At 42.1% G+C, this 12817-nt stretch overlaps 1 protein-coding gene across 2 annotated transcripts; it reads right to left on the bottom strand.

Annotated features, from left to right (window-relative positions):
* Positions 1 to 1034: 1034 nt before the first annotated feature.
* LOC142932912 (RING finger protein 122-like) lies at positions 1035 to 12350 on the bottom strand. 2 transcript variants are annotated; one of them, XM_076077023.1, is made up of 6 exons: positions 11907 to 12350; positions 7429 to 7585; positions 5910 to 5952; positions 5749 to 5790; positions 4466 to 4548; positions 1035 to 3647 (listed from the first exon to the last, which is right to left on the bottom strand). In XM_076077023.1, exons 2-6 carry the CDS (start codon positions 7536 to 7538, stop codon positions 3527 to 3529), a joined length of 399 nt encoding a protein of 132 aa, XP_075933138.1. In that variant the 5' UTR covers positions 7539 to 7585; positions 11907 to 12350; the 3' UTR covers positions 1035 to 3526. The 2 variants fall into 2 exon arrangements, with proteins under 2 accessions (XP_075933138.1, XP_075933137.1); XM_076077022.1 differs by lacking the exon at positions 11907 to 12350 and adding an exon at positions 11483 to 11865.
* Between the last annotated feature and the right edge of the window lie 467 nt (positions 12351 to 12817).

Raw genomic sequence — 12817 nt, 5'->3', positions numbered from 1 at the left:
ATTGGGCTACGTAAATCAAATTCTAGCCTGCAATTCTAAGAGGTTTAGTGAGAGATGTTTGCAGTGATGGATCAGTCATCTCCATTCATGATAATACTCTCCATCCTCTCAACATTCCCTCCACGAGGTTTAATCAGCCACTTTATGTGCAGAAATGCTCACTCATGTCTGGGACTCTTTGTGGTTAAATATTTACTTTTCGATAGATTTCTTTGTGACGTTGGAGTGCGGACCGCTTTCTATCTGCCAACGGATATCTGTGGGAACACAGAACTCACCGCATTTACAGTGCTGTGTTTTGGGGGAGTGAAACGAGATTTCCGCCTCTTAATTGTCTCGGCAAGTCTTGCAGTTAGTCAATGTCAATAATGGAAGATCGGCACACTCGAAAACCTTTCATGACTGTGCAAGTACCCCCATGTCATGGCTGAGCAGGGAATTTCCAGACATCTGCTCACCGCATAGTAGCTTTGTGTTGTCTGTGTGTGTGGTGCACATTTTTTTTGCATTCATGTGCATCTCCATACCTGCATGTTAAACGTTGTGTTTACTTCTTATGGTAACAACATGAAGAACTCCACAGTAGACTGAGTCGACATTCTCAGCACTTCATTTTGTTGTGCTTTTGCACATGGAACTTGGGGAAGCCCCATTGAGAGTTAGGTGGGATAAATTGGGATTTCACTCCTGGTTTAAATTAAGTGGTGAATACAGCTCTTGAGGCTGAGGGTCTTGTGTGGGATTACTGGGAATTTACAGGAAGGGAGAATAAATCTGCCTCGTAAATCTCTGGTCGTCAAGTATTCTTCTCTTTCCTCTCAGAACCTCTACTAGATATATCATTCAGGAAGAATTTATTGTCACAGATGGCTCCAAGGATCCATTCTGGTAAAACATCATTGAGGATGGTCGATCTTTAGGATCATTTAAAAGGTGGCACCATATCGGTGGAAATCCTTCCGTCACATACACACACACAGCAAGTAAGATCGACCAAAAGCACCTAAAACAAAGGCAGGGCACCAACAGCACAATAGCATGACCTGTCCATGTATATATTATAACGACAGCTTACAAATAAACATTATTAAGTGTTGACATGTAGCAAAACTAGAAAAAAAAGACTTGAATCCAGATGACCATATCAAAACACCGGTTACATATATATATTTTTTTTTTCTAACTTCAGAAAATTGAAAAGCATTTACAATTTACACAGTACTCATAATAGTATATTACACGGTACATACAGAGAATGATGGTGTATGGTGCACCTCACTCGGACAGAAAACCAGCTCAAACATGCTCTTCATATCAGTGCAGTGTGTCTATTTATATCACTACAGTACAGAGCTCATCTGTCCCACCGGCAACAATATGTCTGGCAACAATAACATCCAACTATTTGACAAATTATAGCATGACTGACACACAATGCCTTTTTACTGAAAGCCAGTTATGATACAAAACAGTTCCTCAGAAAAAAATGTATGCATGGTTATATACAGTATATTAATTACAAATGTGTGTGTTCATTTCCTTGGTTGTAGTTTCTATCAGATACCATTTGACGCGACTGTCTTGCCATTTAGGGCTTCGCTACCTTCACTCAGCTTGGCAACACACTGTGGGATGGAGCTGCGTGTTTGTGAGACAACAAAAGATTACAGTCAAAATACACTCAGCCCCGATTCTTGTAAGTTCACAATTGTCCCGTTTTGTTAAAAGTCCTCTTTTCACGCACGTCTTTCATTACAGTCCTCGTCTTTGTCATCGACTTTGGAGCAGCAGTGAGTGGCTTTTGTTGTTGTCTGGTGCTTCAATCTTACATCTTTCCAAGCTCCATGCTCTTAAAAGTGATGGCGGACGCACCAAGACGTTCATTTTTAGGGGGGGGGGGGGAGTGAAAACGGGCAGAGTAGGAATTTGTCACCAAAACATTTCTCTAGAGACGGAGCTGCTCTGGGGGGCAGAAATAATCTCTTTAGTTGGGTAACAGCGGTGACACAGCGGTGACACTTCACATACCAGCACAACTTAGAAGACACAGACACGCAGAAGCTCTTCTGTTCTTCACTTGCCACTCAAACCAGGAATTTGATGCCCCCATGTTGTTGTGAAACGCTGACTCTGTTGTCTTGATTGCACATGTTGTGCTGTAATTTTTATTAGTTCCTCCTCAATAATCCAATCAAACTTCAGTGGGTGAAGGTATAGCCACAGTTTTCTGCAGGATTGATGAAACTGAAGCCCGTTAAAACATTTTTTTAAACAGTAGCACCCTTACTGCCAAAACAGGCTGTGGAAAAATGTAGAATTTGCATTTGTGACGTCCGTGGAATTGAGAAGTTCAGTATGTATACACTGTTAGCTTGGCAGTTAAAGTTGGTAATGTAGTTTAGAAACCTGTTTTTTGTTCTATTCTCAGTAAATCAAATTCTCAATAAATCAAATGCTCTGACAAAAAAGTCATATAATCCCCTATCTGCTCAGTGGCGCATGAAGTAACAAGTTTGACTTTCAAGTATAAAATTCAGATAAGATCACCCCGTTCTTCCGTATCCATGGACCAATAGAGAGAGGGCACTAGCGTTTTCTTAAACCCTGTCTTCCAGGCCTCAGTCTCCACAACGTTTTAGGACCTAATGATATTCAAATAAAATACATTTATTTTAGAGAAAAATATCTGCTGATTCACAAACACCCTTTTCCCAATGTAAGTCAATAGGGTAAAAGTATTTTTGGGCCCCAGGGCATCACGTGACAGACCCGGAAGTTGTAATTCCACCGTTTGGCCATTATGTAAAAAGTTGCTTGAAAGCCGGGCAGTCTTCCTGGGGCTTGGCTCTACAAGCTGTGAGTGCTAACAACGACCATGTTCGTAAGCTCATTGTGATCATTTTGGGGGAGTGGCTTTGGTGGGAGGCCTGACTTTTTTGCTAGATTTATCGACTTTAAGGGCTAGCGCTATCAGCTACTGTCGTCGGAGAGGAGTTGGCAACACTGGGCTGGGCTTTTCGGTTGGATCATTTTTTTAAATTTAGCTTACTTGTGCTCGTTCCTCCAATGATACCTATCCAAGCTTTAAGCCAGACACTTCAGGGCTGTTGACCACAATTCTTCAGTCATCAGTTCCTACATAACCGATCTATAATGAGGAGTGAATTAGGATTTCATACGCAGGATTCCTCATCGTTGTGTTCCAATGCTGAGGAGTGTAGTCTATCATCTATCTGCAGCTCTAAGGCACTTAGCTTTAGCATCCGGCTATGTGCTGAAAATAGCAGTATCTCGGCTTGATAGTTAGCCTTAATATACCAAGCCCCCATTTAATTTACCCGGAATAGGCTCTTTGGCTCTGCACTTAAGGTTTAACTCAGACAATCATACAATTTCTACTTCTAGCGTAGCCCTACCTGAAAGAATGTTTACATTACTAAAACTACAAACTGTTGGGTGGTGAGACAGGGTCTATAGTGACAGGTGTCCACTGACTGTAGAGTGTAAGGTAATGCCGTTTTCCATCTCAGACCTCCAGCAGACTCTGGGGCCGCTCAGGTGCTGGAGGCGGGTCAGGCCGGAGGCGGCAAATGGGCTTGTTGCACATGGGGCAGACACTGCGGATCTCCAACCATTTCAGCAGACACCTGGGAAACGCGGATAGATGAGAGACACATTACCACGTGTTGTCATTTCAAAGTAAGCCAAATAGCGCAAAGTTACACAGGTGAAAACTTCAGCAGTCAAGATGAGAAAAAGGAGTTCAAACAGCCTAATTGAGGGTCGTAAAACAGGACTAGACAGACAGTCATGCACGATATGTGTACACAGTTCAAAGGCACTGGTAATGCAGGTAGAGAAGTGTCAGTCAGAGAGACAAGTTGTCAATATCACGCCAACGCTGCAGGGCAAAAACAGCTTGCGTTGCTTAAAAGTGCGCTCATGCTCAAACATGCAAGGACGTTTCCAGAATTTGCTCGTCAGTCTCTGCAGGGCATCCCAAAAAAAACTTGCTCGATAACGCTTTTCTGAATTCCACTACTTCTCCGATTGCTTTGGCTGTTAACTTAAAGACACAAATCCATGACGAAGAGGCATTTGTGAGTCATTCCTTCGAAACTGGCTAGTCCACAATGTTAAGAAAAACTAAGGCTAGAATAATATGTTGTGTTCTTTTGTAAAGTGAGGCCTATATGGAGCCATGGACATTTGCAGACTCAATGGCTGCTCCAAAAGTGCAATTCCACACATGGTTTCAATTGGCGATTGTCTTCCGTTTCGAGCATAATGTATCAGTCAATAAAATTAGCTCCACCAATTTGTGAAACAGCCAACAACAAATGATTCCAGTCTGTTTCCTTTGACTGTAACTTTGAAATAGAGTTTGCACGTTCACGAATACACAGTCAGCTTGTCCACTCTCATTAAAGTTTGACCAATCACCAAGCACGGTTGTAGGACTTACTTCTTGTGAAAAGCATGGGAGCACGGGCACACTCCGAGCTCGTCCCTGCTGCGAAACTCGTCTAAGCACACCGCACACGTTTGCTGAACAGGGAAACAAAACAGGTTTTAAAATTAGTTCATAACCGACACCTGAACCATGTTCAGTTAATACAGAGTATCCTGATACAAGCACTCCACAGTATACAACGTTTAAACAGTCAGAACGATAATGCATTCTGCAGTTAATACTGTGAAGGTCTTTCATTTATCACGACTGCACTGCTATCATTGTATTACTGCCATAACCCCTTATTCATGTGAATATTGTACAGTATGTAGTACAATATTAAGTTGTTGCCTTTGGCATGCAATATATAAACGTTACCATTTTTAGCATTTAGGTAATGATGGAAATGTGCACCAAACTAGCCTTATAGCCTACAATTTACAGTTTGCTGCTAGCTGTGACTAGCTCCTATTTCTGTTGTGTGAATTTTGTCTGACCACACCACTCTCTAATATTAAGCTAATATGCTATAGACTCAATTTAGCACAGACCTTTTTAAACTTGACAACATAACCATTTTATTTTGGCCCTTTTTTATTTCCTGTTCAAATAGTTGTTGAAGCAATATGCTAACAGAGAGTAAACTTGGACTAAAGCTATTGCCCTAGCAACAAAATGGTAATGAAAAGGGTCTACGCTCAATTTTACACATGACTGCAACAGTACCAGAGATTAGCTACCGAAACAAACAGAACCTCCTTTAAAAATTGTAGTTATCGCTTTTTTTGCTACATTTTAAACACCAAACCGCCAGTTTACAGCATGTTTTCCACATAAATTCCGCCCTATTAGCCAGTTAGCATTGAGCTCATTGTCCATCTGTATTCATCTTACGCCAATTAGGCAATGGAAAGGGTTGACACTCAATGTTCTTACTTTTACAAAACCTGGCCACCGTTATATAGTATGCAATTTGGACATAGCTTATAAAACAGCCAGAAGAACTGTCACATGACTGCAACAGTGTACCAGGGATTAGCTAGCGACTGGCCAAACGAATAGAACATACTTTAAAAATAGCCTAAATTAAGTGTTTCCAGCAAATTACAGACACTATAGCTAATTACAGCAGCACATGTGTTACTGCAAATTGTAGCCATTGCTTCATTTTGCTACATTTTAAACACTTGGGTCACTAAACCGCTAGCTTACAGCATGTTTTCCACATTCATTCCGTCCCATTAGCCAGTAAACATTGAGCTGATTGATTTCCATTCACTATGTATTCAACTTACGCCAATTAGGCTCAGCTTCTTCCCTGCTCCTTTCAAAACAACCTGTTGACGAGAATTGAGTTGTGACATTAAAATAAACAATAAAACAATAAAAATGAACATACTCTGAGTAACAATTTGACACGACTCAAACTGGATACACAGCAGTAAGAACACATTACCTCGTTGTAACCGTACTGTTCTCTTGCACCTTGTCGCCTAAGTCTGTGAAGCAGAAAGAAAAAAGAAAAACGTATCATAGAAATTGTAGTATGTGCCTGGTGCTCCATATGTGTCTTCTACAGGACATGTTTTGTCACGCCTTATGAATTAGCTGAGATACTGCGTCAAACAGCCTTGGAATTCAGACAATGCCAAATTCAAGTAACAGCCTGTGCCTATATGCTCAAAACATTTCCCTTTATAAAGGTATTCTGACTGAATTTATGTTTTATTAAGTTGATCCTAAGTTGTTGAAAGCATAAATGTATCACCGTTATTTTAGGCTCAGTGAACAATTTAAAAAATGCATTTCAGTTGCACGCCATTTTCACGTTTGAAACCTTATTGGAAGTGACCGATTTTAGGGCTTTCATCACTAAATAAATTTACATCAATTAACAGAATCACAACCTTCTTTTAAAGATCAGATATCTCTCTGACAGCCAAATGAATCAACAGAGCATAACCTCTTTTGCAAAAGCAAATCTTTGAGCAGGTTTTCCCAGAAATCCTGGAAGTAGACAGCATCCCACTGACTGACATAATTCCAACCTGTCTGCAAATGCCTGAAGCAGCTTTCTCTTAAACCTTTGTCGTTGCCAAATAACAGCCAACGCACCATGAAACACCACGAGAGGCCTCTGCGTTCAAATATTGAAACCCAGTCTGTAACAAGTATAAAAACACAGAATGTCACTAACTGAAGTAGTTGAGGCAAGACGATAGAAAGTTATCCGAAGATCATAAAACATCTTCTGGTGTGCACCGAAGGTTGCAGGTTAGTGATCTGTGGCACTCTAAGACAGCGGTGGCCAAACCTTTTTGCTTTTGGGCCATATACAGAAAAATATAAGGAGTCACGGGCCAACAATAGTGAATGTGCAGTTTCCAACCAGCTACACTGCAAGAAAATCCGTGTTTCTAGACCAGAAAACCCCATTATGTGGCATTAAATTACATTTTTTAACAGTTTGTGATTACAGAAGTTTATTGGCGTGCCCACATATTACAAAACGCATTTCTGCATCTGCTGCTCCTAGATTTAATTTGAATTATTTGATACTTTTAAACTCTAAAATGATGCTTAGCTTCAGTGCCCACTTACAATGTCATGTGTAAACATAATAAATAAATGAAGATAAAACAGGCTGAAATTGCCAAATATTGTTTTCCTTTCATAAGCGCCCTCTTAAAAGATTATGATGCTAATGTAAATGTATGATGTAAGTCTATTAGTCTAATATTAAGATGGAACAAACATAACAGGCAGGGATAGTAAAATATTGGTTTAGAGGGTAAAACAGAGAAAATTTAATTAATTTTAGTTACAATCGAGTCATAAACAAAGGATGTGCAATGCAATTCATTAGAAATATGCTAAAGCCACATTCTAGATTACTGCCCGTTTGACAGACTGTGTAAATCCAAAATGATGACTGTGTGAATCCAGTCCTGGGAGCTCTAACCCCTCCGTCGTACCTGAACATGTAGCAGCAGAAGATGAGGGTGAGCATGAGGATGAAGAGGCCGATGCCCAGGATAATGATGTAGACGTTGAGCGGCAGGTGGAAGAGCTCCTCAGATGTCATCTTGCAGTAGCGGTCGGAGTTCTGCAATCCAAGGTCACACAGACACCCTGAGAGGACGGGACACACGGAAACAAAATGATTACACGGAATGGAAACGGGAGCAAAATAACTGGGATTAATACGGCTAAAGCAATGTTGTTTATGAGGGTTACACCAGCACAGTATCACAGCAGTCACAGGAGATTTTCATAATGACAAAATGCAATAAAGATTTGTAGTGTTGTTAGGGAGAAACGCCTCTGAAAATGCATTTCAAAATAAGCATTCTGAATATCCATTGAGTATGTATTTACCAGTTCAAATATTCATGCATACTTGAAGCGACCTTTCTTACAGATGGTGAATTATTAAGCATTTCAACAATAAATACTACTACTTATCAAACTGCATCATATCCATCTTATCAACATAAAATATTTTCATAAAAGGTTGGCATGAATGCAAGTCCAAACCAACCGAACACAAAGAACAAGGCAACCGTTAACAAAGCCTAATGTTGGTCGTAATGCAAATAAACACATTTTGAAAACATATGAAAATGTCTTTTTTTTTTTAAACATGAAAACCCACAGTAAACAAAGCTACAGTCAGATCTAAGGAATGCAGCCAACAGCATGTGGCATTTAGGAACTCAGCTGAAATGACTAAAATGTATGACTTACAACACAAAGTGCTTTACACATTGCCTTTAAAGACTGGCGATCCATTTGAAAGGAAAGCATTGAGAGATTTAGACGCGTTGTTCATCACTTTGAACGATGTTAGCAAAAACGGCTTGGAGTAGTGTGGGTGAACTTTCAAGATTTTATTTCTTTACGAATGATGTCATTATTGGACAACTTCTTCTCTGTCTTGGGTTCTCAAGGGGCCCAGCCCTGAAGGCCCACTCTGGTTGTGGCGATGAACTTTACTGCCCATACGAAGGTGGAATGGTGGTCGCCTACAACTTTGAACTTTCATATTAGCCTTGAAACTTAATTTCTAAGGTTAGAATTAGATTTAGGTGTAGCTCTGATCAGTGGCGAAGGGTAGTTTCGACGCATCTTATGACAGACCCTACTGCATAATTGTGTCACAGGTTGCTACTGACTATTTTACACCATCAACAAAAGAAAACCATGACAGAGATGGGTTTGTCTGTTTAAGGGTGTGTACCTGTAAGTGGTACCTAACCGGTGCCAGCAGCTATTGCCAACCATAGCTTCAATATAAGAAGTGGATTCAGTCGCTGTGACAACTCCCACTGGTGAGAGGACTTTGGCCATTGCCATCTTGTTTTGTGACCATATTTGGACTGCGGAGCAGTGACGGCGTGGTAGAGATACCGTAGAGCTCTGGTAGCGACCTGTCAATCACAAGATAGACACGCCTTTAATTAAGGACCATAATTTACGAAAACATCATGATGTGTTGAAGAAGACTTGAAACTAGAGTAAACTCATGTTCACAATGTTTACTGAGGTAATAAATCAAGTAAGAAGTAGAGTCATTTTCTCATAGACTTCTATACAATCAGACTTTTTTTTGCAACCAGAGGAGTCGCCCCCTGCTGGCCTTTAAAGAGAATGCACGTTTTTTTGGCCGCCTGCTCAAATCAACACTTTGTTGTGGGGCCTCCCACAAATGCCCATCCTCTATGTTGGATAATATTAAGGTGCAAGACAATGCTGTAATTAATTGTTCCCAGTATGACAAGTAGCCATCTCTATTATCTTACAGGAAACCCTTCCGCGCCCCTCACTGTATATTTTCATCTTTGAGTCCATTTGTTGAGATGTTATCGCGCTGAGCTCTATCAGAGCCTTGCCAATATGTTTCCATGGTCCAGACAGGTCCTCATCACCAACATATCCCATCATACTTCACTCTGTCTGTGTCCACCGCCTTTGGCGACGATGCAGCGCACGGATCTGTGTAACCTGAAAGGCCTGGCGCTCTGGCACCGCACCGCATCTGTGAAGCATCGTATTTCAAATTGCAATGTAACACTGCTTACACGGATTCTTGAGCATGCGCTCAAGTTTTTGAACGAAGGTGAAAGTTGAATGAAATATGAGTGCATGTGTCGAGGCAGTGCGTAATAAACAACTGTGGAGGTGCCAAATATTAATTAAATAAGCGAGAAAGTGGGAGAAAAGGAGAGAACTGAGGTTGGGGAAATAACTTTTGACTCTTTTTTTATTGCTGGTATATTTAAACTGCAATTGGCTTTAAATAGGAGAAACCTATTCACAAAATACATAAAAATCCAAGCAAAAACACCTCTCCGCTTTCAAGTGAACTTTTACAACCATCCTTGCGTCACACAGGAATGTGTTCCACTTCTTGCTCCGCATCTCGGCCTGAGACGAGCTACTCGCTGGAGTTTGGGCTCAGCAAGAAATAAGTGTTTTCAGCCCGAGGGGCTCGAACATGCAGTTTTCATTCCCCACGGTGCACGTCAGCCTTAAACTGCAGTAGTTAACTATTTCTTAAGGTCAAGTGGCACGTTTTCTACAGTGGTGGCGGTGACCTCCTGGTCCAAAAGTCATTCTTTAATGGACAGAGGTCACAGCCTGAGGGTGCAGTCTTGGGTTGGTTTGTACATGCAAAGTGGGGGGGTTTTAGGGAGCGTTTGATAGGAGATTTGGGTGAAGGACGAAGCAGCTGTAATCTTAGCACGACGTTTGTAAATCATTGATGGTGAAGCGCTAAAAAGGTAGGCCACTGTGCAAATGTATGCAGTCTGGATACCACTGTACCTGTAACACCGTTACACAGAAACAGTAGCTTTTGGTTTGACATGTTTTGGCTGGTAAGTTATAGAAACTGATTGTATCAAAACTTTGTTTAGAGGTCCTGGTTGTTGTTTTGTTTGGAATATATATTTGAGGTCATGTCAGTGCTAAAACACATAATAAACCCATTTTGATCATGGTTAATTATTGGTCACGTCGTGACTTTGTGTAAAAAATTTCACATTAGGTTTGGGTTGTGGTAAGCTATTCACTGATCCAGTGGTAAGTGTGTGTGGAAAATCCTTCCAAAGCTCTTAACTAGCAAGTTTCAAATTAGTGATTCACTAAATTAAAAAGATTTAAAATGGTTGCTCGGAAACATTTGATTTGAAATATTCCCAATTTACATCTTTATTAAACATCATTATATTAGGAAGCCAACTTTAGCTCTGTCAGCTAGTTGACAGCTACACTTAGCAGTTACTAGGTGTAAATATTTAATAACAACTTATCTTCACAAAATAAATCATAGTTACCTAGATGTAACTCCAGTTAGCGCGCACGTGCATGCATAGCTCTCTAACGGGCTTCTCTATTGGTTTACCCCATCAGGGATGGAGTAATGGAGAATGGACGTCATGCCTTGGTGTTGAAACCTTCTGTGATCGTGGACCTGTCGAATCATCACAAATGACCTGTGTGGGAGCCCGGCTGTGAGCTGCCTGGCACAGTTAAGGCACATCCTGCTTAGCACTGATGGCGAATACTTGGGACAGTTTGAAAGAACCAGGCCTGTAGTCTGAACGTAGATTGCCATGACCACTGGGGGGCTGGCCAGCGAAGTAGGATATTGTTGCTAGTTAGTGCTAAACCAGTTTAACAAGTGCTGGCAAGTCATTATTTAGCTACAGCTAGCAAGCTAGTGGTAGCTAGTGACGCAGCCCGAGTGTTTCAGACACAACTTGCAACAAAGCCAGCAGTGACTATCAAGTGACTCAAGGTGGCTGACTGAAAAAGAGTGCACAGCGACAGGTGTGCCGGTGTTTTATATGGCGTCTATGCTACCAATTAGGCGATGAGTGCAAAGATGTCCCCGGAGCCTCGATGGGATAAACTGTACCGCCTGTTTGCTTTAATCTCCAACTAAGAGATTTATAGTCTCCAACTAATAAACTTATTTCTAGGCTAAGTTTGAGCTTACGGGAATAAAAACTCCAGCACACTTACCGTTACACCATTGGACAGGATGCATGAAATATGCGAATGTTCGGTTGACAGACCCAGGAAATCTTTGGGGTTGTGACCTCTCCGATATCACAAAGTCTGGTTTCCCCAAAAGCTCAAGTTTTGACCTGTTCGTCCACTACGTTTAAAGGTCCAGACTAGCGTAACCCTGACGGTAGAACAGATGTGCAGCGAGTTAAATCCTTGTGGTCTGGTGTAAGCAGATCTGATTAAATACTCCCAGATTCTCGAGAAGACATTACCAAGATAACCAGCTGCTCATTTGAACCGCAGCCTTCAGTGGTGATTTGCCACTAAAGGACAAAGACAAAAGCCTTGGAGATGAGCCTATTGAATAAAACCAAACCAATGTCACTGGCAGTATCGAAATACACTCCAAATCCCATCAAGTGCTCTGGATATGTACCTTTAGCCGAGCGCAGTCCCTGCTTTTCTTGTTTTGCCTCCCCTTCAAAACATTGTCACGAGGCTCTCCCTCCCTTCTTTTCTCCCCTCCTTCCCTGTCTCTGTCCTCTGTCCTCTCCTTTTTAGATCTCCACGTCGCTTTCCCCTCTTCTCCGGCTGTGAAAACCTGCCGCGGCCAATTATGGAGAGACAAAAGGAAAGGACATGGATGGGTTTCCCCGGCAGCACGGCCAGCCAACCAGGCGGACGGCCTCAGTGTCCCTGTGGAAAGCAGCGTCTCATCTCGTCCCCTGCCTCCACGCTCTGAACAAAGAACACTGGGAGGTATATGACACAGGAAGACAATGCTGCTAATGTGAATTCAGATCCTCTCCTCTCTCTGTGTGTTCTCTTCTTCTCACATTCACTCTCCTTCTCTCTCCTTCCTCGTCTCCCTTCCCCACTTCTCGTCTACAGTTTGTAAACAGATCCCTGCTCATGTGATTCGCTGTCTGCATCACAGCTCTGCTTTCACCGCCCCCGTCCTTCCTTCCTCCTCCCTCCCTCTCTCCTCCCTCCCCGCCCGCCTGCCCTCCCTTTACCTCTAGCCCCTCTGGGTTTTTCCTTCCACCAGACCCCCCCTCTCTCCCCCCCCCCCCCAGCCCCCTCCTTCCTTTGCAGCTGCAAGCTATTATTGAAGTGGCTGCCAAGCAGATGGCAGACAGGCAGATGAGGAAACAGGCCGTGGTGGGAGGCTGAGATATGACAGTCTTAAGGTAGCTCAACAAATGAGACATTCGTAGAATTGAACTCCAGTTAGTACAAACTCTCTCGTTGTTTATCGAGATCATACCCTTAACTGATTCGGAGAGGGAACTAAACACCTCCATCAAGGCTGGACCATAAACTGGGCAAAGCGGGCACTGCCCCGGG

The sequence above is a fragment of the Anarhichas minor genome, unplaced genomic scaffold (genome assembly GCF_050575085.1).
Source record: "Anarhichas minor isolate MPS153535 unplaced genomic scaffold, ASM5057508v1 ptg000058l, whole genome shotgun sequence".
NCBI lineage: Eukaryota > Metazoa > Chordata > Actinopteri > Perciformes > Anarhichadidae > Anarhichas > Anarhichas minor.
Note: the sequence above shows the minus strand (reverse complement) of the source record. Positions and strands in the feature narration are given on the sequence as shown.

Coding starts and splice junctions, on each gene's coding strand:
- LOC142932912 (XM_076077022.1), bottom strand. CDS start 11,507: ATGCATCCTGTCCAATGGTGTAACG. Junction 5,953..7,428: donor TTCTGCTGCTACATGTTCAG/GTACGACGGAGG, acceptor TCTGCTTCACAG/ACTTAGGCGACAAGGTGCAA. Junction 4,549..5,748: donor AGAAGCTGAGCCTAATTGGC/GTAAGTTGAATA, acceptor TTCCCTGTTCAG/CAAACGTGTGCGGTGTGCTT.